Below are 27,888 nucleotides of genomic sequence, written 5' to 3'. Positions count from 1 at the left end.
AATGGAAATGTGATACATTCACACTACAGAATAGAAACAACAATGAAAGTGAACTACTATATAATGGTTAATTTTACGGGTGAACTTGGCTGGGCCATGGTGCCCAGATACCAGATATATGGACAAACATGATTCTGGATGTTTCTGTGAAGGTGTTTTGAGATGAGATTAACATTTAGATTAGTGAACTCTGAGTAAAGTATATTGCCCCCCACAGTGGGAGGCGGGGTGCTCATCCAATCAGTTAAAGGCCTTAACAGAACAAAAGGACTAGCCTGCCCCAAGCAAGAAGAAATCTGCAGCAGAAATCCTTTACACTTGAACTGTAACATCAGTTCATCCCTGGGTCTCCAGCCTGTCAACCCACCCTGGAGATTTTGGACTTGCCAGTCACTATAATTGTATGAGTCAATTTCTTAAAACAAACTTTTCCCTGTATACATATACATCCTATTGGTTCTGTTTCTCTGGAGAACTCTGTAGTCAATAAGCATTTCATAAACATAATGTTGAACAAAAGAAACCAGACATAAATGATGAAAAACATGCTTCCACTTATATAAAGTTCCAGACAAGCAAAACTGCTCTATGGTGATGAAGGTCAGCACGGTGGGTAACTTGGTGGGCCGTGGTGGTGCCTGGTGAATAATGGCTGGGGGGGGACATGAAGGATGCTTCCAGGTGTGCTGGTATTGTTCTATTTCTTGACCTGATAAGGGTGTGTTTATTTTGTAAAATTTCAGCAAGGTTTTGATTTGTGTATTTTTCTGTATGTATGTTATACTTCAATTTGAAAGGTATAGCTTTTTATTGATTATACCTCATACCCATTAGGATGGCTAGTATCAAAAACAGAAAATAAGAAGAGTTGGCAAGGATGTGGAGAAATCAGGACAGTTGTGCACTATTGATGAGAATGTAAAATGGTGTAGCCACTGTGCAGAACAGAATGGCAGCTCCTCAGAAAATTGAAAATAGAATTACCGTATGATCCAGTAATTCCACTTCTGCATATGTATCTAAAAGAATTGAAAGCAGGGTCCTGATGAGATATGCTCAATCATGTTCACAGCATCATCCTTCAAAATTGCCAAGATGGCAGCAACCCAAGTGTCCCTCAATGGGAAAATGAATAAACAAAATGTAGTCTATCCATACAGTGGACTATCATTCAACCTTAAAAAGGAAGGAAATTTTGACACATGTACAATATCGATGAACCTTCAGGACATTATGCTAAGTGAGGTAAGCCAATCATGAAGAAACAAATACTTAGAAACCTAGAGTAGTCGAATTCACAGACACCGAAAGTAGAATGGTGGTTGCCAGGGGCTGAGGGAAGAGAAAATGGGGAGTTGATGTTTGATGGATAGAGAGTTTCAGTTGTGCAAGATGAAAAGTGTTCTGGAGATGTGCTGCACAACAATACGAATATATTTAATATTTAATACCACTGAACTATACATGTAAAGATGGTTAAGATGGTAAATTTGGCGGGGCACGGTGGCTCACGCCTGTAATCCCAGCACTTTGGGAGGCCAAGGTGGGTGGATCACGAGGTCAGGAGATCGAGACCATCCTGGCTAACACGGTGAAACCCCGTCTCTACTAAAAATGCAAAAAAATAGCCGGGCGTGGCAGCAGGTGCCTGTAGTCCCAGCTACTCGGGAGGCTGAGGCAGGAGAACGGCATGAACCCGGGAGGCAGAGCTTGCAGTGAGCTGAGATTGCACCACTGCACTCCAGCCTGGGTGACTGAGTGAGACTCTGTCTTTAAAAAAAAAAAAAAAAGATGGTAAATTTTAAGCTATGTGCATTTTACCACAATTTTTAAAAGTTTAGTAAAGAAAACAATCAAAGCATAATAAAGATTGTATTCATACTTTGGATCATACAAAGGGATGAAGAAGAACACATTTAATTGTAGACCTTTTAAATGGGGCCTCTCACTGCTTTTCATTAGCTTACAGTTGTGAAAGAGCTTTGTGGATGGCAAAGTGCTAAACCGGAAGGCTTTTTAAACATTCCCCTTACTACCATCTTTACAGGATTGGTAATTAAAGTTTTAAGAAGGAGAAATAGGTAAAGGATGCTAATTTTCCTGGAAAAGGACATGATCATCAAAAAAATGAGAAGACTTAGAGCAGTTCAGTGGTGGTTAATTTTGTGTGTCAAATTGGCCCCGGTGTGTGCAGACTGAGCATGACCTCTGGAAGTGCCTGTGTGGGTGTTTCTGGAGGAGATCAGCACCTGAATTGGTGGACTCTACAAGGTAGACTGCCCTTACCAATGTAGGTGGGCATCATCTAATCTGTTGGGGGCCTGAATAGAACAAAAGGCAGAGGAAGGGGGAGTCTGCCCCCTTTTCCTGCCTGCCTGCCTGAGCTGGGACAGCTCATCTCATCTTCTCCCACCTCAGGCTGGGATTTATCCCATCAGCTGCCCTGCTTCTCAGGCCTTCGGACTAGCCAGTCTCAAGTCTCCGGCCTGCAGACAGCAGGTCGTGGGATTTCTCAGCCTCCACAATGACGTGAGCCACGTCCTCGTGATGAATTTCTCTATATATCTATATACACATCTATCGCTGTATCTATCCTGTTGGTTCTGTTTCCCTGGAGAACCCTGATGAATACAGAAGACTAGCGAACATTCTTCAATACCCATTTCCCTTTGGTCATTACCTTCTGTTCGCACTGGCTTCCTGTGTGAACACACCACAGTCTGTCAGCCAGAGGCCCTTGTGCCAACCATTCCCTCTGCCTGGACCTTACCAAAGAGGTCCAGACCACCCCTGTCAGAGCTGAGTTTAAAAATCATATCCTCAGAGTGGCCCTCCAGCAGCACCTCCCATTATTGTTTACCACAGCCCCCATGTGCTTAATTCCAGTAGTAATCACAATCTAATACACCAAAAAAACAGTATCTGTCTCTCCCATGAAAATGTGCACTCCATGAGAGCAAAGATATCGCTTTGTTTTCCCCTGGGTCCAGGTACATTGCTAGAACAATTCGATAAATATTTGTTGAATGAACAAATGAATCCATAAATGAATATATCATGAGTACATCTCACAGGATACTAACTTCAGTACTCTCATCTAGAAGGTAATAAGAACTAGAGACCTACAGGCAAAACTGTCCTGAATTTCCTTTCTACACGGCATCTCCTGAAGTGAGTGTTTTCCCCACATTATCCTGACATATATTTTTTCATGTTAACAAACCTCCTCCCATCCCAGCACCTGCTCAGCACCTAGTGCCCTTACCGGGTCTGACATGCCAGGATGCTGTGCTTTTACACAGCATTTCCTCCTGCTGGGGCCAGGGGCTAAGAAAGGCTGATCTGTCAGATCCTTGATGGTCCCTGAGCACAGGCCTTCAGGATGAGACTACAAGAGGACTAGAGGACATGCTTCCTATATCTGAGAAGGTTGGAATCTCGTGGATATATACAACTATGTCGTAGTTGAAATATTAAGTTTATCTACAGAATGATAGCTGTATATTGGAGTGATCCGAATACTTGATTTGGATGGTCTAGAAATCCTGGGGCACAGCAATATTTTACGTCTTCATCTGGGAGGTCCTAAGAAGGGTTTGCTTATGGAATAAAAGCCCTTATGATCTGTGCACAGCGATGCCTCTCTAGTGTTCTGAAGAAGAGACCTGCCAGGACACACAAAACCTACTTTCCTTGTGGAGGGCATGGAATCAAGACAGATCCCCGATCCAGTCCTCACTCCCTGAACACTGCCCAGCTATGCTAACTACATATTTATGCACCTACTATATACCAGGCACAGTTCTAAGAGCTGACAACATAGCCGTGAACAAAATGAAACCCCTGCCCACATGCTGTCCACATTCTGATAGGAAAAGATGGACAATTTGTAATCAGTACAACACAGTGTGCCCTCTGGACACAAGGGAGGCGCACAGAGAAAAAAATAAAGTAGGCTGAGGACAGAAGATCAGGGGATGGGTCCAGCCGGCCAGGGGCAGTTTCCTGCAAAGTGACATCTGAGCCAAGACCTAACGGAGGTAAGCCATGGCTTTCTGGGCGAAAACTATTCGCAAGCGTGGGGCCTGAGGGGGGAACACGATATATTCAAAGAACAGCACAGCGGCTGACGGGAAGGGCCCGACCAGCCACGCTAGGGGCACCTTCTATTCTGTGGGACATGAGAAACCCTGGAGGATCAGAATGAAGTGGAGGAAAATTAAAGCTGAGCTTTGAGTGCAACTATTTTAAGATGAAATAGAGCTCACATTAAGTCTCTTAAACTGCCACTGGGTTCTAATTTGATGATGAAATTTATCTCGATAAAGGACTCTGAGATCCTCACACGGTGGGTCCATATGTTGCGCTAATACCTAAATGTTCATTATTTTACACAGGTCCAGGGAACTTGGCCATCATCTCATTGCACCAGTTCTCCCTGCCCCACCCAAATTACAATGTAGGTGGTCACGTAGCAAACTACAACATGACTGGGATTGGAGCTCTAAAAGGTGCCATCAAGACGTGTTCCCCAACTTGACTGTGGCAGTCATTTCTCGGTATCCACCATTGCAGATCACATGCACACCTTAAATACACGCAGTTCAATTTGTCAGTTGTGCCTTAATAAAGCTGGGGGGAAAGGTGCCACCAAATGAAATAAAGAAGCGCTCCCCTCCCTTGCACCCTGCCAGCATTTCAGATCTGTCTTATCAAAACTCCCCATGCTTGTGTTTAGACAGAGGAAAGAAAAATGATGGGGAGCCAGATAACGTGAGAAAACTACGGAAGTGCACTCCAGTGTCTGAACTTCCGTTCTGGAAAGGAACGGGCAGCGCTCAGCCTCGCAGCCCACCTGGACACCTGGCATCAGGACCACCCTCTGCCCTGGTCTGCATGCAATGCCATGCTGGGCTCAGACACACTCCTGTAACAGCACAGCTCTCGTGAGTCCCTGATCGTGGTGTCTGCTACACGCCCACACCCTTTTGGAACTGTCCTCTGACTGACTGGGCTAAAAAAAGCTTTGATAAACCCCCAGGATCAGGGCTGGGCTGCTGTTCTTCTGAACATAAACACTGGTCAGGAGGTGATTACAGTTCAAGCAGAGGGGAGCAAAGTCCCATTTTCCCAGCCCTAGGATTAGATGGCAAAGTAATATCATGGGCAATTTTTACCCTCATACACCCACACAAATTCCTGACCTCCTTGTTCCCTAAGGCCCCCTTCCTGGAGCCATCTACGTGCCTGCCTTTACTCTGCACCGGGACTCCAGTCTGTAAGAGGAGAATCATTTATGAATAAACCCATGTTGATTTATGTTCCCTTCAAACGTGAATAGAACCCAATCATCTGTTTCTTGTGTTTTCCAACTCCAAGAAAAAACATTTCTTGGCTGAGGCTGTCTTGTTTCTGGCCAGATTTTCCTATATGATGTCTATGTTCTCTCGTGATTAATTCAGAGATATCAATCTACAACTACAGGAAAACCTCAATGGCTTTACTTAATTGGAGCACCAGGAGGATGTGGTAAAGGACCACAGTGCTGGCTCTTCTAAGCGCATGTGGGAACCAAAGGACAGAGGATGGGGAACTGGACTCTGGGTACCCATGAGGGCTTCAGTACAGAAGACCCGTGAGGACAGTGGTTATGTGCCAGTGCAGTGCAGTATTAAAAATTAGTATTTGCCTGCCTTTGCTCTGACATGAGTTAAATCCTTCTTATCTAGATTACAATAAAATTTGACCCCAGGTTTACATACACTAGCATCTTTTATGATGTTCCCAATCTTGCTTTAATTATGGAGAAGCTCATTATAAGATAGTCTTATAGGAAAAACCTGATCACAGAGGGGAACACAATAGTGAAGCACCAATACTTTTCATCAAAAATGTTCAAGTATTGGCAATTTCATGTGTTTTGACATAATACCAACTAGCCCTCACCTAACCACAGGTTACAGAGTGCCTGGAGCTGCTAGAATAGGCACAACTGTTCTCACCATATGCAAAGCTCATCCTCCTCCAACCCTCTCAATACATCATTACCAATTATCAAATCGTTACATCTTTATGAAAAAGACTTGGCTTATATGAGAAAGGCAGAAGTGCCACCCTTTCACAAAATTATGAAGGGATGCCAAATAAGGCTAGCACACCTGCCACCTTTTGCATTTACTGGAAGAGCTCTTATGCATGGACCCACTTGGTCTGTCTCTTAGTCACAGAAGGGGGCATGGGGCAGCCTGGCTCGGAACACCTGTGCCTGTTGACAGTGGACGTACTGGCCTGCCAGAGACTGAGGAGCAGAACCTCAAGGCATTGGGAAGTGGGGCTGAGGCTCTGGCTGCTGGGCCAGCTGATGCATGGGGAAAGGGTATGCACGGTTTCCAGAATAGGAAAAAGGTTTAGGAAATTAACAAGTGGAAAAATATCTGGAAAACGGAACCAGGTACAGTCCCCGCCCTCAAAGAGCAGGTGCTTAGTCTAAAGAAGTGGTCTATGCCTGGGTGCCCACTGCTCCAGACAGACTTAGGAACTCCATAATATGTATACGGAAAAAGTCGTGAGTTTCCACTTGCTTTTTATTCTGGGGCTAGAGGCGTGGGGGATGGATGAAATCACATTCTTAGCCTCTTATTTAGCAGTACAGGCAAGTAATTATTTTCAGAGTTGTTGCAAAACAGAAAGGGGACAAAAACGTTACATGTTGATGGATTACATTGGAGGAGTTCCTGTTGTGACCCTTGAGGTAGAAAGCAGACCTGCGTAAAATAAACAGTCTGAGAGCTGAATGGGCAAAGGATATGAACAGTCAATTCACAGGAGGAAACAGAACCAGTAAACAAGCACATAGAAAGATGTAATAATCTGTAGTCAGGGACACAGCTGAAAAAAATGAGAATGTTTCATAAAAGAAGGGTGGGCCGGGCACGGTGGCTCATGCCTGTAATCCCAAGCACTTTGGGAGGCCGAGGCGGGCAGATCACAAGGTCAAGAGATCGAGACCATTCTGGCCAACATGGTGAAACCCCGTCTCTACTAAAAATACAAACATTAGCTGGGAGTGGTAGCGCGTACCTGTAGTCCCAGTTACTCCGGAGGTTGACGCAGGAGAATCGCTTGAACCCAAGAGGCAGAGGTTGCAGTGAGCCAAGATCGTGCCACTGCACTCTAGCCTGGCAACTGAGAGAGATTCCATATCAAAAAAAAAAAAAAAAAGAAGAAGAAGGGTGGCAAGGTACCCCTTTTGGGGAGCCTCAGACCCTAAGTCAGTTGGTTGCATTTGACAGGCGTAACGTGAGAAGCACTGGATGAAGCACAGTCCAGGTGCTCAGAAATGACAATTACCAATGGGCCAGGTGCACAGCAGAGATCAGTGTTAGGAGTCAGACCTGCAGGTGTTGCACTGGAGTCCCAGGCAGGCACTGGCCCCCATGCAAACCCTCCAGGCCTCAGTGTCTTGACTGTGAAATGGAATCGTAACAAGTGCATACCTCACAGGGATCCTAGGTGGCAAATGAAATGGGGGACCAGGGTGGACAGGCAGTGCAAGTAGTGGTTAAGAATGCTAACTCTGGAATAAGATGACCTGGGTTCAAATCCTGCCCCCTCCTCCAACTTAGCTGTGAAACATGGGCAAGTTACTTCACCTCCAGATGCCTCAGTGACTCCATCCAAAAAATGGGGACAGTCATAGTATGTGCTTCACAGGGTTTATGTGAGGATGAAATGCATTCACACTTCTAGGCAGTGCCGTACTTACAGCAGCGCCTGGCACAGGACAAACACTACGGAAAACAGTGCCTGACACAGAACAAATGCACTAAGAGCATTTTCTTACACACACACCCGGAAACCACTTGCTCTAGTGACTGGCACAGAGTGGGTGTGGCATAAATGGTGGGAGAAATTCATCATAGCCTTTTCCCATCTGGGGGTGTGCTGAGATGCTGGAAAAGAGGATCATCAAAAAAGGAAGAAAATATTCCTTAGCTCTTAAGCCCTAAGAAAGTGCTTCACAGCCTTTCCTTGACCATGAAAAATACAGGAGCAACACCTGCAGAAAGAATAGAATCCTAGTAATTTTGTGTTCTGAATAAAGCTGAGTTTGACCTTTGAGCAAATTACTGGCTCTCTGCTAAGAGTGTGCAGACCCATCTATTCATCACAGACTTCAGTGTCTGGGAATGAGCCCTGGAGCCCAGGCTCTGCAGGTTGTTGCTGTTATATAAGCCGGCGCAGGAGCTGTGCTGAGAAAGGGAAACTGTGCAATCTGCTCAGGTTCCCAGGAGGGCCAGGCTCCCTGTCCCACCTAAGGAGTTGACTTCTTAACTGGCAGCAGATTCAGGCATGCACACTGCCTTCGCCGGCCACTGGAAGGGCACTGCTCCCAACACCCACTCACACAGTGCCCGGACGGCTCTGATGGGGGCCACTGGGCAGGCTGCCCCAAGCAGTTGGGGACCTGTGGTGTCAAACAAGCTGACCACTCCCCGGCAGGGGCAGAATATATGTGTGGTCCAGCTGTGAAAAGGGGAGTCTGGGGGTCCCCCACATAGCCCATCTACGCAGATGTAGGCCATGATCCCCAGATAAGGATGCCTCAAGGATTCTCCCCAAGGAGCAGAGGGGGCCCCGCCTGGAGGTCACCTGCCCTCGGAGCAGGTAGAGCAGGTAGATCAGTGCTGATATATGTGGAGGGTGGACTCTGAGCACTTTCTGTCTGTGGACTCATGTCCTCATCCCCGGAGCCCTGTGAGGTGGCTATTACAAGCCCCATCCAACAAGTGGGCAAACTGAGGTACCCATGGCCATGCTACCAGGGAGCAGCAGTGCCAGGAAGACCAAGTGTCCGACCTTCTTAACCTCTAAGCTCCAACAGGTGACCTCCAGTATGAGCAGAGGCCTTCCTGCCCTCCAGAAAAAGTCAAGAGTCTCCATAGAGTCTCCGTAGCTCCGGGGTTCCTCCTGCTTCCTTTGAATGAACGACTGGGAGGGAAGGCTGAAGAGACCCACAGGGGCCCAGGGACTGACGCAGGGAACCCCCTCACTGGGGAAAGAGAGAAAGAGTTGGCTAAAGTTGGAAGAACTCAAAGTGCAAGCAAGGCTATGGCTCCTCTATGACCGAGACAGCCTCCTTGCCCGCTGGAGCCTCGGCTGAGGACCTTCTCGAAGGCTCTGCTTTCTATATTCTCTCCATTCCCTGACCACGGCAGGCTGGGTTCTCGTAAGGTTTAGAGCAGTCTCAGGGACAGGAGCAACCGCTGCTGCCATGCAGAGGATGCAGAAAGTCTTCTGTTAGAAGGACTGGAAAATACATTCGGACTCGTATGGGCATTTCCTGATGATATTGGAACACTAACACAGTGCCTCATGGCGCTTTCCACTTCGACAAAGGGCCAGGGACTTTGCCTCCCTGCCTTTATCTTGCGAGAACCTTTACACTGTGGAGTGAAGGAACTCGGCTGGAAACTCAACAACTGCACAGCCCTTGGTTGGACCCACACTAGGGAAGGCGTCCGCGAGGCTCGGGCTTGCTCACTGTGCTGTGCGTTGGTCTGCACACACTGGGACTTCGGTGATAACTTACAGAAGGGAAATCGGAGGGGAGGAGTAAAGTAGGGGTCGGACAGCGATGCCAGCTTGAGACAGAGAGTAAGAATCCTGGGCTCCCAGTTTCAGTTTCATCATGAACTTGCTGTGTGACGTGGGCTCAATCTCAGCATCTCTGGGCATAGCGAGTGGTCACCCCGGCCTTTCTAGCATTCATATCTTACCCTGCCATGAATGAGTGAGGAACCTGTGCAGCCCAATTCTGTGGCTACCAGCCACGTGGGGCTATTTCAATGAAAATTAGCTAAAAGTAAACACTCCTTGGTCGTACTAGCTACATTTTAAGTGCTCGATAACGTGTGACGATTTAAATGAAAATTAATTAAAATGAAAAAAAAAAAATTAAAAGTTCAGTTCCTCAGTCAAAGCCACCACATTTCAAGCACCCAGTGGCCACAAGTGGCCAGTGGTTACTACAGTGGACAGGGTGGATACAGGACATTCTCACCACCGTAGGGAGATCTCCATGGGGCAGCATCGAGACCGTGCTGATGGAGATGTGGCTCACAGAACATTCGGGAAGCTGCTTCTTTAAAGAAGAATTGTGTGTCAGCTTGGAGCCTATGTAAAAGTAATGAAAGAAAGCTAGATGTGTCTATTGGGGTAACTAGGTCTGTTACAGGGAAAGTCATCAAGGTACATGAAGGTGAGATAAAATACCATATTGCCACACCCAGGCTATGGTCAGTGGCGAAAGACTAGCATGTTTCCATAAGATTAGAATACCCATCTGCTGCCTCTATAGTTTAATGTTGAAATGCAACTTGGAGTATTATAAACAAGACGGAAAAATCATCGTTATTTGCAGGTGATATGATTTTATACCTAGAAAATGCAAAAGAATCAACTATTAGAAATAGTCAGAGGCTTTAGTACAGGTGGTTGGTTACAAAGTTAATACATAGAAACAATAATTTTCTCTACATAGAAGTAAAAATAAGAGTAATTTTAAAATCCCATTTTAAAATAATTTCTTACATTTACATAAAAATGTTCATATTGAAGAAAAAAACATAAGTACAAACTAAAGAAATAGATGGGGTCTATATAAAGAAAACTTCAAGCCTGTACTGAGTAGCAGAAGAGATGGCTTACGTAAGTAGAATAACACCATAGGAACCTAAGATACGAAGACATCAACTCTCCCTAAGTAACTATAAAGCCAAAGCAATCTCACTCAAAATATCAATGGGCTTGGATGTTCCATTTTCATTTTCTTTCTTGTAAGGGAGTAGAGGATAGTTTGAAAGTAACAGAATACTTCTGGAGTTCCCAAAGAAGAAGAAGCAAATGATACTAGCCAGGAAAACAAATACTGAAAAAGAAGAATAGGAGAATTCACTGTATTAATTGTTAAACCAGGCTAAAAATGTAAGGTCACAGTCATGAAAACAGTATGAAACTGGCTTAGAAATGAACAAAAAGATCAAGAGAAGAATCCTGATGGAAGAGTATATTTGGTCATTTAGGTGGTATTTCAAATCTTTAAAGAAAGAGCACTGCTTAGTAAACAATATTGGAACACCCCACAGGTAACATGCAAACAAGAAAACCAGAAATCTAACTCACTTCTCATACCAGAATATCCAGTGAATTAAAGGCAAACATCAACAACGAACTGTAAAAGTTCTAGAAGAAAACCTACTCCTATACATCTTGGCCTAAGTATGAGACAACCTCAGAAGAAAGGAAGGCAACATTTCTGCATCTGAACTACAAATAAAAATAATACAAATTTCTATGGAGTAAAAGCACCATAAAATCAAATGGCAAACTGGAGAAAATATCTGTAATATATGCAGTAAGGTACTAATTTCCTTAATAAGCAAACAACTTACATATTCCTAAGTACAGATGACAAACTCACCAGAAAAGTAGCGCAAGATATACACAATCAGTTTACAGAGGAAAAAAAAAGCAACTGACTAATAAGCATATTGGAGAGTCAGCTTTGTTCCTAATTAAGGAAAAGCAAATTCAAACAAGGAGATACTATTTTACATCTATCAGAGATCCTGGCAATGATTCAAAATGATTTCTAATTCCCCAGTACTGGCGAGAATGTGGGCAGAGAGGAACTCATGCAATGCTGGGGGTAATACATTAGTATAAACAGTTTGCAGAGCAAACTGACAATATCTATCAAAACGTAAAGTAACCATACTTCTGGCTCAAAAATTCCACTTCTAGCAATGTATCTTACAAATACATTTACATAAGAAACAAAGAATGCTGTTTGCAACATTATTTATAATAGGGAAAAAACCTGGAAACAACCTAAATGACAATCGATAGGAATAGCTGGTTGAGTTGTGTTATGATCTAATCATGAATCATCAGGTTGTCATCAAAAGAAATGCATTAAATTAGCTGGGCGTGGTGGCAGGTGGCTGTAATCCCAGTTACTCAGGAGGCTGAGGCAGGAGAATCGTTTGAACCCGGGAGGTGGAGGTTGCGGTGAGCTGAGATCACGTCACTGCACTCCAGCCTGGGCGACAGAGTGAGACTGTTTCAGAAAAAAGAAAGGCATTGAGTCTACTGACGAGATATCCACAACATGTTAAAAAGCCAAGTAGCAAAATATAGTATGCAATCTAATACTATGTAATGTAAACATGCAGATGGTACGTATTTAAGTGCATTTATCTTTCCAAACACACCACATATGTTTACACGTGTGTGTGAAAGGGTACACATACACTCAACAGAGGCTATCCCTAAAGAAGGGTTAAGAGAAGATGGGGTACCAACTATTACTTTGATAGTTAATTACGCCTCTGTGATTTGAGGCATAATTAACAAAGTGATAGTTGGTTATTAAAAAATCATCTAATGAATGTGACAATCTATAGTTGGTGCTGACTATCAGCAAATGGTACTTACTATGAGTTGTGCTCTTCAGGCATTTCTCCCCAATGCCATTAAATAGCCTTGTGGGCAGCAAGAGCAATAGGTGGAGACCTATTGCAACTGGAGGGTAACTTTTTGCTTAAGTCAGCTTGTAATGGCTGTGTTGTGTTCTCTGGCTAGAAGGGTAGATAAGGGACAAGTAACCCTGAACCTAAAGCACAGAGAACTGGCCCTAACAACCACGAGTCTAAATCACTCTATGCTAAAGCCCCTCACTCCGATCTTCAGTCCCTGGTACCTCCCTATGACACAGGTGTGGCTCACAGTACCATCACTGGGGACAGACTGCTGGGTGGCATGCTGCTGCAGGGCTGAGAGTCGCGTTTTTAAAGGTTAGTTCATTTAATTAAAAGCACAGCAGGGTGCTGCCTACTTTCATTAAGAAAGGTCATCTTCCCCAGCATAATCTAATGGAAACCAGGGCAGCATTCAGAGATAGGAACTATCACAACTTGATTTTGCCCTCTTAGGGCAAGATACGGCAAAGAATGACCAGCCACCTCCTAGCAGGGTGCTCAGGCTGGCTGGTGCAGTAGGTGGAGATTTAGCAGATGACAATGTATTTCTGAAAAAGTCTGTTTTTCCTCTAAAAGGCATTCTAGCAACCAGGAGAGAGAAGGGAGAAAGGAGGGGGAAGTGGAAGGTCAGGAGAGAGGGAGAGAAAGGAAAGGAGGTGAGGAGACAGGAGAAAAACCTCACCACTAAGCATTAGCATTTATTTCTCAGTTACAATATTTTTATTTTAAATTATGCTAAGAAGCCTAGGATTTCTTTCTTCAATAATAATGATTTTTATGGTTTATAGTTCATGAGGCCTTCATATTCATTATGTTGAGATTTATTTTCCAAAAAGTGTTTATAATCTTAAGTTTTTTGCAACTTTGTAGCAAAGCTCATTTCACATTAAAACATCCTTTTAGCAAAGTCTCAACATACTATAGTGAAATTAATACAGGCTTTTCTAAGCATTTATAAGTGTTAATAAGCCTTGCTAGTCTGCTGGCATAGCATATATGGTGCTACGGTATTCTGAATATTCAGCATCTAAATCTGCTCATTTCATACACACATGCACATGAGTTCACAAACACACATGCCTGCAGGCACATTTTTTAAGCTGCAGAACCCACTGGCCTGAAAAAATACACACAGTTTCTGAAAGTGCCTAAGTTACTCATGGGAAAATAAAGTTTGCTGTTTAATAGACTGAACAATATTTTCACGTTCATGATGGTTTTTTACTTCCACTCATACACAAATATTTATTAAGTGCCTACTATGTGGCAGGCACTGTTCCAGGAACAGGTTAAGCAGCTGCAAGCAATGTAGACACTGTAATCTTTGCATTTTAATAAAATTGCTAACTCACACTAACCACTTACCATAAGCCTGATATTATTGTAAGCTCTCTATTTGTATTATGTCCTTTCATCCTCACAACACAACCCCAGGAGGCAGGGGCTTTTATAATCCCACTTGAGAAACCAGGAGTCCTAAGAACAGAGAAGTTAAGTTACTTGCCCAAGGTCACACAGCCGGTTGCTGGCAGAGCTGGGATTTGAATCCAGGCCAACCCTCCTGACTGCTGTACATTGCTGTAGCTTAACAAGAACAACTCTAAACTAAGGTGGGTGTCCATCCATAAAGGTGAATGCTGTCCACATTCAGCATTCAGAGATAACAGTGATCACAAGTGTAGGTATACACACCTTCACACTCACTGCACTCTCAGCTGAGCCATGAAAATTACTAAGATTAATAAGCAGCAACAAACCCTGCACCTAGGGAAAAGAAAATAAATACACAGAAAAATAAGCAAAAATCAAACAGTGACCTAATATAAAACCGGTAACAACATACTCATTGACATGAAAACAAGATCCTTGATAAAGACTAAATAAATATTTTCTGAGTATCTCCTGTCCTCGATACGATCACAAAGGTTACTATGCTACGTGCAATTCTCATAGCATCCTAGTAAGCCACCATCTGGCCCTCTTTACAGACACAAAGCTGAAGATGCTCAGAATCTCAGGCACAGCCCTGAAGGCAGCCAGCGGCGTCCACTTCATTCCAAGCCACAAATGCAACACAGAATGTTCTATGCTAAAGTCACCCCCACAACCAACAAGCGCTCTACCCCACACCATTTCACCCTGTATCTAGTTTGAAAGATACATCTCGAATTCAGCTATTCTAGAAAGTGATACCAATGTCATGTACCCCGAATCACTTTCCAGACACCTGCAGGTGTTTCCAGGCAGTTCATGAACTGTAACACAGCGAATTTTTCTGAAGGGTGGTCTGTTTTGAGGAGCTGCACAGCAGTTGCACTGATTGCGGACCAGCCCTGAGAACCACAGGTTGGGTGCATGTGAGGGAAGCTGTACAAATTCCCCAGAATCGTGACTCCAGCCCAGAACACTGTCACTACTGGACCAGAGCGGTGTAATTCTGGAATCATCCGGGTGACCTGCCTACTAGCAAAAGCTTTTCCTTCTTAATCTACTGAGTCACCTAGTATCTGAAGCCCGCTCAGAAAATTCCCATTATCTCTGAAATAAAATGTTTTCATCTGAGTTCTCTCTCTATATTTCTTTATGCTGATTTTTCATATTTCATATTCTTTTCATGATAATGCTGACAATTTCAGTCATCTTCAGGAGGAGGGTCATTCCTTTCAAAAGTCTCCCCCTCAGGTGGTCTCGCTCCCCTACTTGTATTCTAAACAAAGGGGGCAGCATCTCCCAGCAGCAGGGAATAGGTCCACTCCGGAAGCGGCTTTCTCACCTGCATGGTTTCTGCTGGAGGGAGAGGGGTGTTCTCCACTTGAAAGGTTCAATTACACACTTATCTTTATAATAATAGCTTCTCTGCAGCACAAGGCATGACTTCTCCCTTCTGAAAGTGCACTTTGCCTTTGATGCCTGAAATAAAGTGTAAGTCAACCAGCAAGCTCCACTGCAGAACACACATGAAGTTACTGCCCCCCAGCGGTGACCACTGGTCTTTGACCAGCATTGGACTAGCCCTAGGTGCAAAGCTCTCAGGCCCCTCCACAAGCTGGAGACTGCTCTCCTGCAGCCCCCTACCTGCAGCCTGGGACAGCCTTCCCCGGCAATGTTACCGGGTACCCCTGGTCCAGCTGGCTTGGACTCCCGAAGTCCTCCCGGTTTATATGCTCCGGGTTCTTTTGGATGGCTCTGGGAAAGGGGAGAACATTATTCGTCAGAGAATTAAGTGGGCAGAGTAAAACCAGCAGGCTGCAAGAAAAAAAGACCTGCTTTTGAGTTCTGCCAATATCTATCGAGCACCCTTGAGGACATTTCGTCACCCTTCTCAGCACGAATTTCTCATTGAAGAGATGAAAGGCACAGCCTCAGAAGAACCTTCTTGCCCCAGGACTTCGAGAGCCCCAGAGTCGGATATCCAGTTACCCCGGGATTCCACAGTGCTTATTATTTTTACAAAGGGTGAAGAAGCTTCATCTACGAAACGGGGAAATAATAGTATATGTCTTAGAAGGTTGTAAGGAGGATTCAAAGAGGTGATGTACTTAAAATATCTGGCACAAGTGGTAAGTGTTAAGTAAATAGGGGACCTATAATTGATTATATAATTACTAATTATAATTTATCATTCAAGCTTCAGAGTGGGAGGGGTTGCTACTAATGATTTTCCTTGGATGACAGGCATAAACCAGGATGGACAAAGTGGGATGAGACATGTCACCTTATCAATCAATATTGCTATCATGACATTTGGAAAAGTCTTCAATGACTGGCAGACGTTTTGAGAAACATTTTACTCAAGTAATCTGGCATTGTGAGGCTATTTTTGGGAAATCTTCAAGCAGTAACCAGACAGAATCCATCTTGGGGTCACTTTTTTTTCTTTCTGAGACGCAGCTTGCTCTGTCATCCAGGCTGAAGTGCAGTGGCACGACTTTGGCTCACTGCAACCTCCGCCTCCCGGGTTCAAGCAATTCTCCTGCCTTAGCCTCCCGAGTAGCTAGGATTACAGGCACCCACCACCACGCCTGGCTAATTTTTGTATTTTTTAGTAGAGATGGGCTTTTGCCATGTTGGCCAGGCTGGTCTTGAACTCCTGACCTCAGATGATCTGCCTGCCTCAGCCTCCCAAAGTGCTGGAATTACAGGGATAAGCCACAGCACCCAGCCATCTTGGGGTCATTTAAATCATCCCTGACACACAGTTCATCTCAGATCAGTACTGCATATGTTTCCAAGACCCATTGAAGACACAAAGTTTAAGTGACTGAAATGTATCTCCTCTCTAGCCAAATGCTGGACAAAACAGCGTATGGGTGGAAGCCAGAGAAGCTGTATGGAAAAGAACTAGAATCACACTGAAGAAATGCTCTTTTTTGAGCAGATTCCTATTTGGAAAAGTCGGATTTACCTTATGAGGGTGTGGGGAGTGAGAGGCAAGTGGGCTCTGAGTTCCATGAAGGGAGAGGTGGTGTCTGTCATTCACCAAGATCTGTCTAGGGCTGTGCCCTCCTTACACTGGGGAAGTGGGCTGCCAGCCTGGGGTCCTGCAGCTGGTTTTGCAACCAGCACAGTGCTCAGAACATAGGTAGCACCCAAAAGGTATGTGTTGAATAAATGAATGAATGAATGGAATGATGGAGCCAGGATTCAAATCTGGGTCTGCCTGGCGCCAGTGTCCAGGCACTGCCTTCCACCTGAGCACCAGGGTGCCACCTGCCTGGCACGCCATTGGCACGCATAAACATCCATTACATATATGTGATAGTTAATATTAAGTGTCAACTTGATTGGATTGAAGGATGCAAAGTGTTGTTCCTGAATGTGTCTGTGAGGGTGTTGCCAAAGGAGATTAACATTTGAGTCAGTGGGCTGGGAAAGGCAGACCCACCCTCTATCTGGGTGGGCACCATCTAATCAGCCGCCAGAATAAAAGCGGCAGAAGATTGTGAAAAGAGTAGACTGGCTTAGCCTCCCAGCCTCCATCTTTCTCCTGTGCTGGATGCTTCCTGCTCTCGAACATCAGACTCCAAACTCTTCAGCTTTGGGACTCAGACTGGCTTCCTTGCTCCTCAGCTTGTAGACAGCCTATTGTCGGACCTCACCTTGGGATTGTGTGAGTCAATACTCCTTAATAAATTCCCCTTTAACTCCCCTTTATATATATCGATCTATCCTATTAGTTCTGTCCCTCTAGAGAACCCAAATACAATATAAATACATGACGGAAAGAATGAAGAGTCGTAACTCATGTGAATCTCGGTTTCCCATAGGTAAAAATACTCTCTTCACAGAACTGTCCTAGGATTGAAATGAGATGTGAAAGGTATATGAAAAATTCACTTGCATTAAGGCCACACTTTAAGATGATGAGCAGCAGCTGGGCACAGTGGCTCACGCCTGTAATCTTAGCACTTTGGGAGGCCGAGAGGGGTGGATCACAAGGTCAGGAGTTCGAGACCAACCTGGCCAACATGGTGAAACCTCATCCCTACTAAAAATACAAAAATTAGTTAGGCGTGGTGGCAGGCGCCTGTAATCCCAGCTATTCAGGAGGCTGAGGCAGGAGAATCACTTGAACCTGGGAGGCGGAGGTTGCAGTGAGCCAAGATCGTGCCATTGTACTCCAGCCTGGGCAGCACAGCAAGACTCTGCCTCAAAAAGAAAAAAAAAAAAGATGATGAGCAGCACAGGCTTTAGAGTTAGCTGAAACTGGGTTTGAGTCTAGGGACCAACAGTTCCTTACCTATGTGACCTCAGACAGGTTACTTGGCCTCAGATTCCTCCCCTGTAGAATGGGGATGATAACAGTACCTATGCCACAGGGTTCTTGTAAAGATAAAATGATATATATTGTGGAGTCCTGATAAGTAAACAACAATGAGAAAAGGGCCCCAGATGGGGGAGAGCAATGAACAGCAATTCTGAGAAATGGCTAATCACAAACAACCCCCAGGCACGGTGACCTTGTTCAGCACATAGTCCCCTCCAGCACAAGCCTATAGAGCTTCCTTCCAGCCTCTGCTGCTTGGCAGACAGCCCCTTCTCTGCTGTGCTGCCTGTTGCACCCCTGCAACATATTTTCATACTTTCTCTAATAAATCTGGCTTTCTTTACCTACAACTGTCCTGGTAAATTCCTTTACTGCCTGTGACACTGGCCCCAGCTAGGTGCACCCGTGACATGTATTACATAAACAGGGTACTTAATATACAAAATAAAGCAGTTCATATTAATGAAGAGAAACTATTTTATTATCTTTAAAGCACAAAGACTAACAAAAATTAAAGGTGATTATTAAGGACTAAACGCTTGCATCCCCCAAATCCAAATGCGGAAGCCCTAATCCCCAGTGTGGCTTTATTTGGAGATGAGGCCTCTAAGGAAGTAATTAGGCTAAAGGAGGTCGGAAGGGTGGGGCCCCAATATAATAGGATTAGTGTTCTTATAAGAAGAGACACCAGAGAGCTTGCTCCTCTCTCCACACACAGAGGAAAGACCACGTAGGGACATGGGGAGAAGGGGGCCATCTGCACCCCAGAGGAGAGGCCACCAGAAACGGACCATGCTGGGACCTTGACCTCAGACTTGCAGCCTCCAGAACTGTGGGAAATGCATTTCTGTTGCTCAAGCCTCCTAGTCTGTGTTTTTTGTTATGGCAGCCTAAGAAGATTAATACAGTGATAAAATAAGACAAGTTATTGTTATGTTGAGGAACTTTATGAATTAAATAACATTTTTGTCTCTGAATTGTGAATTCAGGCTGACCTCAAATATCTCTCTCTTTGGCATTAATTATGATTGCACATGGGAATTTCATGTGGCACCTGCTGAAATTAGTAACTAAAGGAAAAGTACTGGACCTTTCCAAGTTATAAAAGGTTTAGTTTCCCGAGTTCTTTGTTCAGAAATATGGCAGGTAACTGTTCTTGATACTTAGAAACTTAGTAACCTAGCTATAGTCCTCTCAATGAAGTGTTCCATGTTAAACTGTAGCGGCTAAAACTGTATTCTTTTATGCAGCTGAAGCTAAAAAGAAAAAAATCAGATTAGAAAAAAAATCCTCCCCCCCCCCCCCGCAAATAAGTCTTTTTAATAATGTCAGAGATTCGTTTGCATTTGCTCCCTTTTTTTTTTTTTTCTTTTGAGACAGAGTCTTGCTCTGTATCCCAGGCTGGAGTGCAGTGGTGCAATCTCAGCTCACTGCAACCTCTGCCTCCAGGGTTCAAGCGGTTCTCAGCCTCAGCCTCCTGAGTAGCTGGGACTATAGGCGCACGCCACGGCGCTGAGCTAATTTTTGTGTTTTCTAGTAGAGATGGGGTTTCACCATGTTGGCCATGCTGGTCTCAAACTCCTGGCCTCCCAAAGTGTTGGAATTATAGGCATGAGTCGCCACGCCCGGCCTTAGAAAGAAATCTTCCTATGCATTTCTAAACACGGATTGTTCCACAGAAGTCAAAAAAGTTTACAAAGAAAAACGTGCACTAACGAATATCTATCTGTGGTAGGCAGCCTATAGCAGGGGTTGCCAACTTCCAGGCCACAGACCAGTGCCAGTCCATGGCCTGTTAGGAAGCAGGCCGCACAGCAGGAGGTGAGTGGCGGGTGAGCCAGCAAAGCTTCATCTGTGTTTACAGCCGCTGCCCATTGGTCACATTACCGCCTGAGGTCTGGCGGCAGCACAGTCCCATAGGAGCATGAACCCTATTGTGAACTGTGCATGTGAGGGATCTCGGTTGCCCGCTCCTTATGAGAATCTAATGCCTGATGATCTGTCACTGTCTCCCATCACCCCCAGAAGGGACCATCTAATTGCAGGGAAACAAGCTTAGGGCTTCCACTAATTCTACATTATGGTGAGTTGTATAATTATTTTATTATATAATAATAGAACTAAAGTACACAGTAAATGTAATGCATTTGAATTATCCCAAAACTAGCTCCCTGCCCCCTGGTCTGTGGAAAAACTGTCTTCCATGAAACTGGTTCCTGGTGCCAAAAATGTTGGGGACCACTGGCCTGTAGGATGGCCCCCAGAGATCCCCATGTCCTGGTATTCATGTCCTTTTGCAATTGCCTCTCCCTGAGTGAGATTTGCACTTACCAACTCACTTCTCAGGAATAGAGTACAGCGAAAGTGATGGGATATCACTGAGATTAGGCTACAAAAAGATGGTGGAGTCCATTCCATCTGGCTTGCTCTGAGGGACACCTGCCACCATGCTGCAAGCCACCTACGGAGAGGGTGCAGCATCTGCCACACAAGTGAGCCTGGCAGTAGATACCACTCCTTCAGTTCAGCCTTCAGATGAAACCACAACTGGTATTTTATTGCAGCCGTGGTAGAGACTCTGAGGCAGGGGCACCAGCCTAAGCCATCCCTGAATTTCTGACCCACAGACACTGTGACATAATTAACATTGATTATTTAAGCCACTAAATGTTGGGTTCATTTGTTACACGGCAGCAGATAACTAATACACAAACCTATATTGTATATATAGACCCAATCACTCTGACAGGCATTTTATATGTATCATAAAATGTGAGTACTATCAACAGTCCCATTTACAGGCAGGGAAACCAAGGCATCGGTAGGATAAATAGCTACCCAGAGTCACACTGCGTAAGTGGGAAAGGCATGCTTAAGACCCATAGCCTTAACCAGTATGCTTCCCAGCCTCCTCAGGTAGACTTCACTGGGGAATGTGAGCATATTAAACCCAATTAAATCTTCAGAGATGAAAATAAATAAAACAACCCTACCCCAACTATTTCAAATAAAGAATTTCTACAATGATTGAAATTTACACAACATGAAGCCAACCCTTTCCCCAACGTTAAAGTTTGAGTTAAGGTAATTGATATTCTCCTGATGTTACACTTTGAAAATGTTTCTGCTTTTCCCAAGAAGAGCCATTTTTACTTTCTACTGCCATGGTATAGCCTCCTAATGCTCAGAGATCACGGCAGAATGATTGGCTGTGTCTCATCAGCAAGCTCATGCTTTGATGGTGACTAGTATTTACAAAGGAAAAAATTGTCTCTCACAACTGAACTGTATGTGACATGACTGGCACTTTCCAAGCATCCTTGCAATGAGTCCTAATGATTCCACATAGAAAATGTACACCAGGGTCTACCCATCCCACACACGCTGATGTGTGCACAGTCACTGTTACTGTACCAGGAGTGATGCATTCCCAGACCTGCGCAAACAGGCCCCTCGGTGATATGTATGAAAATGAGTGGATCACATTTTTTTAAAAGGAGAGAAACAAACAGACAAAGAATATAGCCTGACTTATAAACATGGGAACCAACAGCCCCCCTGCTTTAGCTATTCTGCTCTAGCACAAAGCCTATTTTTTGTTCCTTTATGTAATTGTCCTGAGGCTGGAAAAGCCTGAAGTTGCAGGCAGTAACATTTAAAGCTACTGCTATGGAGGAAAAAATGCTGTAAGTAATGAAGATGACAGCAGATTGAGATGAGAGGGGAACCAAGCACTTGTTAGGGGGTGGAGTGGTGAGGAGGATTAAAAGCAGCTCTGGATGTCAAAAACATCTGATTTTAGAGTCAGTAACCCTAAAATTAGAAAAATAGTGGATAACTGAAAATAAACTTCGCACATATGTAACATGTAGCTTTCAAAAATGTACAACATTCTGAACCTTCCCAAATAAATTAAACGCCATACCATATTGGAGATAAGACCATTTAAGGGGAAATTTTATTCATAATTTAAATCTGAGAAACCGCATGCCTCACCCTCACACTAGGGTGAAAAGTGAAAATGGCCTAAAACTGCCTGGATTTTCCAGTGCAATAGAACCCAACTGTTACTCTCCCGCTAGGATGTCACATTCTACAATATGCTACGACAGACTGACTTGGAAAAGGAACAGGCAGAAATGCAGCCAAGTATATACAACCTCAGGAGTGGAAACTGTGTACATCAGCAGGGCCACCTTAGGTCCTCAAACACTTCAATCATCAAATTGCTTTCGAATGATGTCTTGCTACCAGAAAACAAGTTTTGGGAGGCCAAGTGCGTGATCCGCCGTTTGGGTGGAGAGTGAGCAATTAACGCGAAGGGAGGCAACCTAAGGTTGAAACAAATGCCCCATCTCCTGGTCTGCGGGTGCCAGTAACCCTGCCTGCAGGCCACAGGGTCAAACAATACTCAGGAGAAGGAAGCCTGCAGACCAAGGGCCTGGTTCCCAGTTCAGGAAATCGAGGCACAGAAAGGGTAAGTCATCTAGCTGGAAGTGGAGCTTCATCATATTTTCAGGGATCTTTTTAAGATATAAGATGCCTCTGGTCAGGCCAAACCCTGACTTCAGACAACGAATCTCAACCTCAACTATCAGAATTATCTGAGGAGCTTTCCAGGTGATTCCCAGCCCCAGAGATTGGAATGGGATTGGAGTGGCCTGGAAATGGGAATTTTTCAAAACTCCCTAGAGACTGTGACGTGCAGCTAAGGTTGGAAGCACTGCTTAAAGGTCTCCACTCACATAAAGAATGTAAGGATGTCACCTCTACTTCTTTTATGCTGATCTGAATATTTTGTTATTAAAAGAAAGTCATCATAATACTGTATCTGTCACAAATCTTAGGTGAGTTTGTTTTTTTTTTTTTTAAAGTAAGTTTACTCAAGAGAAAAGAGTAAATTTTTCTATAATTTTCTGACTTAGCCTTCAGACAAAGTTCTATGAATCAAGTATACATTCATATTTTGGACAACTGAAAAAGGGGTATTTGTTTCCATTACTATACGGAACTATATTCCCAGCTTGGAAATGAACAGAATATTATCTGAGAACTCTTAAATTCCTGGTCAGCTTGATGATGACTGAATAAACTCTTATTCCAGTGAACCAACTAACCATTTTCAGCAATTCAAAGCACATGTAATCACCGGTTCAAAGCATTTTGAATTGCTTTGCTTTTCTAAATAGAAAAGAAAAAAAGACTCACGAAAAGAGTACTATAATGGAATATGTTCGTCAAATATTTGTACAAACAGAAAATAATCATATTTTAATAAAAGTTTTCATTCATCTGTAACAGTATGAATCTCTAATACATTTAATTAACAAACTCCTTATACAGTATTTACAATATTGATACTGAGCCAGCCAACGAAAACAAATCTTACGTATCAGGCCAAGCTAATTATAGTTACAAAACAGCTTCCGACATAAATTTTCAAAAGAACTGTAGTTCAGGTCAATTTTTTTTTTTCCTTTAAGACTAAGCTTACAGAATCATGTGACTATATGTAAAGAAGTTTGATCCAGTCTTTTTTCCTCACACCATCACTCTCCAGATCCAACAGACTGGCTAAGGAGGGGACGGCCAGACCCCCAGGGACTTTGTCAGCATTGCAGTTAATGATCTGTTTACACAAGGGGAGATACCACCAACCTAAAGTGGACTCACATTTAAATTACATCATCCAAAGGTGACACCCCAGTCTTAATAGTAAGGCTGCCAGATTGAACCCTCAGAAACTACATATTCCCACTTAGAAGGATGCTTTCAGCTAAATGAGAAATGGTCCACTTGCTGGAAGGCTTATCAAGGACCCGCCGTGACTTTAGCTCTTGGGTTGCCCACTGCATAAAACTGTTTGCCTTCAGAGACTGGGACTCCCTTAGCCCAGCTGGTTTTTGGGTTTTCACTGATGGCTGTACATCTTACAGGACCCTAGAATTGAACACCAGTGCACAACCCTCCCTCACCCCCATTCTGAAGCTCCAGATTCTCCGAATGGAGAGAAGAGGCTCAGATGGAGGCTGTACCCCTTTCTCCGTCTCCAATACCACCACCCTAGTTCCACTCCCTTCCTATCTCCCCTGGATGATGGCAAAAGCCTCCTACCAGGTCTCCTTGCTTCCTCTCTAGCCCACCTAGTTTCCCTCCTGAAGGCCATTCTCCACCAGGCTGTGCAGTTAGAATCACACCTGAATCCTTACCATGGCCCCAGGGGCATGTTTTCTGGCTGCTTATCCAACCAACCTCAGCCACCTCCCACCTCTCTGTCACTCATGCAACCCTTCATGTCCTTTAAATACATGGAGTTCACCCTGCACTGGAGCTTCTGCACCTGCTAGTCCCTCTGCCAGGACGCCGGCCACACAAACACCTCCTCAGGGAGCTTCCTCCTGTCAGCCTGGTCCAGGCTGTACAGAGGCCTCCCTGGGCCACTCCATCTAAAGTGGCTCCCTGCTGACTCCTCTGTGTAAGTCCCCTTTATCCACACTGTCCCCAGAGCCATTATCTACCCTTCTGTGGGCCCTGAGAGGATGACCCAACCTATGGACTCCACTTCTGGGGCTCCCTTGCCTCCTGGCTGCCCTTTGAGTTCTGCCAATGAGATCAGAAGCCTGGGAATTTCTTCCCTGCCTGTACCCTGCCTTAGCATCTCAACTCCACACCTTCAAGTCTACGGCTCCAGGCAGGCGGCTCCTCACCTGGGTTTCTGGCCATGTGACTTCCTCCCCCAACTCCAGCATCCAGCTGTTGCTCATGGCTGCAGGCCTGGACATCCCTTGTTGGTTCCTTAAGGCCTGCCCCAATTCACCAGCTCTTCAAAAAAAAACCTATGAACCCCCACAGCATTAGGACCTGACCGCTCTGACCAAGCCCCCTCCCCTTGCTCTCTATCCACCTGTTTCCGTCTCTTCATTGCATTTATCACTATCCAAAATGATCTTGTTCACTTGCCTTTTTTCTATTGTCTATCTCCCCCTCAACTACTGGATCCTAAGCTCCATGAAAGCAGGGAGCTTGAAATGTTCCCCGCTCTATCATCTGGGCCTAAACCAGTGGCTGGAACACGGTAAGCACTCAATCAACAGCAAAGCCTGAATGAAGCTACATCGTCTCTGCTCAAAATATCACCGAGTCAGTAAGACCTTCCCTGATCATCTTATGGAAAATAGCCATTTCCCCTCCTCTCCCAGACCTCCACTCCCTCCTCCTGCCTTCCAAGTCTTACTTTTTCCTATAGCATCATTACTTTCTGATATATTTGATATTTCTTTATTGCTTGTTTCTCTTCCAAAAAAAGGTCGCCCTGGAGGCTGAAATGTTATTTTATTTACTGATGTAGCCTCAGAGCCTAGGACAGTACCTATCCCGCAGCAAAGTCTCAGTAAGTATTTGTTAAAATGAATAGCTAGTGAAGTGGGCAAACTTTCACGTAACGCAATTTCAGGGTTGTCTCCAACACTGGAAAGAATTCTCTCCAACACTGCAAGTAAGTGCCGTCTTACGTTACTTGACCTGGTTCTAGCAGAAAGACAGCCTAGAACGCCTGAGGAAAAGCACTGAAATGCTGGCTAGCGCTTAGTTTATACGGAGGGGAAAAGGTTTTAGAGTAAGATCAATCAGTAAGACCCTGAGTTCCTGACAATTGTTGCTCTAGAAAGCATGCCTGGAAGCTTACCTAAGCACACGGCCATTGTAATTCCTTTCAGAAAGTAAGTGAACATATAAGTTATAAATAAATGACATTTACGCACACCATTCTGTGTTTCACAGTGGTGGTGTATTGGCAGCAGCCTTCAACTATAGTTCATTGACAGCATTTGTGGACCCACAGCCAAGCGCTGAAAGCACTGCTTTTTTTGACAGCTGCTCTCCTAATGGGGCATCTCTCAAAGACCGGTTTCATTCTGCGACGCCCACGCTGTCCAAATTTTGCTCTGCACAATAACTGCAGATTTGAAATAAATTCCTCCTTCCCACCACCATTATTGATTATTCATACCTGCCCCTAACCCTCCAACGTGTATAAATTGTGTGGATTTTGCGGGGGAGAGGCGGGGGAGGGAGTCAACTCCCCATGTACTGGGTGTCCCCGATGGCAGCAAGCCACACCTTCATACAAGGGGGCAAGGTTCTTGACTAAATATCCTAAAGGTCTGAAAGATGGTCCCCTTCCCCCCAACGCCATTCCACCGAAACTGGCTAGCCGCTGGCTAATGAGCAACCACGGATCCTCACCCAAACATTGGCTTTTCTTCCAATAGTGCAGATTGGGAATGCAGGGACATCGTCCTATTTATGAACACTGAGTCGCGTCGCCGCTCAACGTCTGATTCCTCCTCCCTAGGAATGAGGTGACCCCCTCCTCCAGCGCGTAAACGCGGGGCCATGGCGAGAGCGCGGGGGGCGGCGGCGCTGCCCCACCTTGGGGAGCGAATTCACCCCGCTGGTCGCACCAGCCTGGGCGCACACTGGGGCCGGGACGAGCCTGTGGGACCCCGCGGTGAGCTGCGCGCGCCCCGGGGGTGCTCGGGGACCGAGACCCTCGGGGCGCCGCCCCCACGCCCCAGCCCTGAGGGGTCCGCGGCCCGGGGCCCCGGGGGCGTCGCTGCCTCCCAGCCCCGCTCGTGGCCGGGACTGGGCGCTGCGACCCGCGCCGCCTCCTCGGGCAACAAGTGTCCGCCCTCCGCCCCGACGGCCCGCCCGGCGCGGCACTCACCCGGCACACGCCGTCCACGAACACGCGCGGGTCCAGGTGGCAGGCGATGGTGGCGCTGGGCAGGTCCTGCAGGTCCACCTCCTCCATCTCGCAGTCAATGAAGCTCCAGTCGCCGCCGCCCTCGTCCGCCTCTGCCGGCCCCGAGAGGGGCGCGAAGGGCCGCAGCGTCACCCCCGGCCGCGCTCCCGCCTCGGCCGCCTCCGCCGCCGCCCCGAGCCGGGGCCCGGCCACGCCGTCCTCCATCCCCGCGCCCGCGCGACCCTATGCTCCCCAGCGGGCTGCGCCGGGCTCGCGCGCCGGCGCCTCACGCGTTCCCGTCTGCGCCCGGCCGGCAGCTCTGCGGTTAACCCCCTCGGGATCGCGCGGCGGCAGGCGGCGGGCTGTCACCAGGCTCCCAGCGACACGGCCTCCCAGCGCCGGCCCCGCCCGTCACCGTTCTGCGCGGGAGGGGCAGAAACCCGGTGCGTCGCCAGCCCGCCCGCCCAGCCCCTACGGCCGGCCACCGGCGGAGCCAACGGTGGCCCCTTTAAGGCCGGCGCCGGTTGGGCTATTGTACCCCGCCCTTCCAGGAGACGGGGCCAATAAAGAAACGGAATTCTCTTCACGTGACCCTCCTTCTGCCGCCCGAAGCCCGAAGCCTCAGGGCGGCCATGTTGGTTAGGGGCAAAGTCCTCGTTGCCAGTTCCGCTTTTCTGACAGCTGGTGCCCGCTGAAGGGCGCCGGGTAGAGTCCTCGGCTCTTGGGCCCTTGGGGTAATAACTGGGGAGGCAACGTTTCTGTGGTTCCCATGTGGTGACGTTTTGAAGCACAGGGACCCACTTTTGGGAATTTAAGCGAGACCTAGTCTCGCTGTG

The 27,888-nt window shown here is 45.9% G+C and overlaps 1 protein-coding gene across 4 annotated transcripts in view; it reads right to left on the bottom strand.

Annotated features, from left to right (window-relative positions):
• Window positions 1–27,470, bottom strand: part of RCAN1 (regulator of calcineurin 1) — a 98,637-nt gene extending 71,167 nt beyond the window's left edge. For 2 of the 4 annotated variants that reach the window (XM_025379035.1, XM_025379034.1), the window contains exon 1: window positions 27,035–27,470. In XM_025379035.1, the coding sequence (XP_025234820.1) occupies window positions 27,035–27,277 (243 nt within the window). In that variant the 5' untranslated portion in view covers window positions 27,278–27,470. Of the gene's footprint in view, window positions 1–26,065; window positions 26,119–26,553; window positions 26,937–27,034 lie in introns of those variants that run through there. The other 2 variants (XM_025379040.1, XM_025379038.1) reach the window with 2 other exon arrangements.
• Between the last annotated feature and the right edge of the window lie 418 nt (window positions 27,471–27,888).

Source organism: Theropithecus gelada, chromosome 3 (genome assembly GCF_003255815.1).
Source record: "Theropithecus gelada isolate Dixy chromosome 3, Tgel_1.0, whole genome shotgun sequence".
NCBI lineage: Eukaryota > Metazoa > Chordata > Mammalia > Primates > Cercopithecidae > Theropithecus > Theropithecus gelada.
The sequence above is the reverse complement of the archived record's forward strand: the minus strand, read 5'-3'. Positions and strand labels throughout refer to the sequence as shown.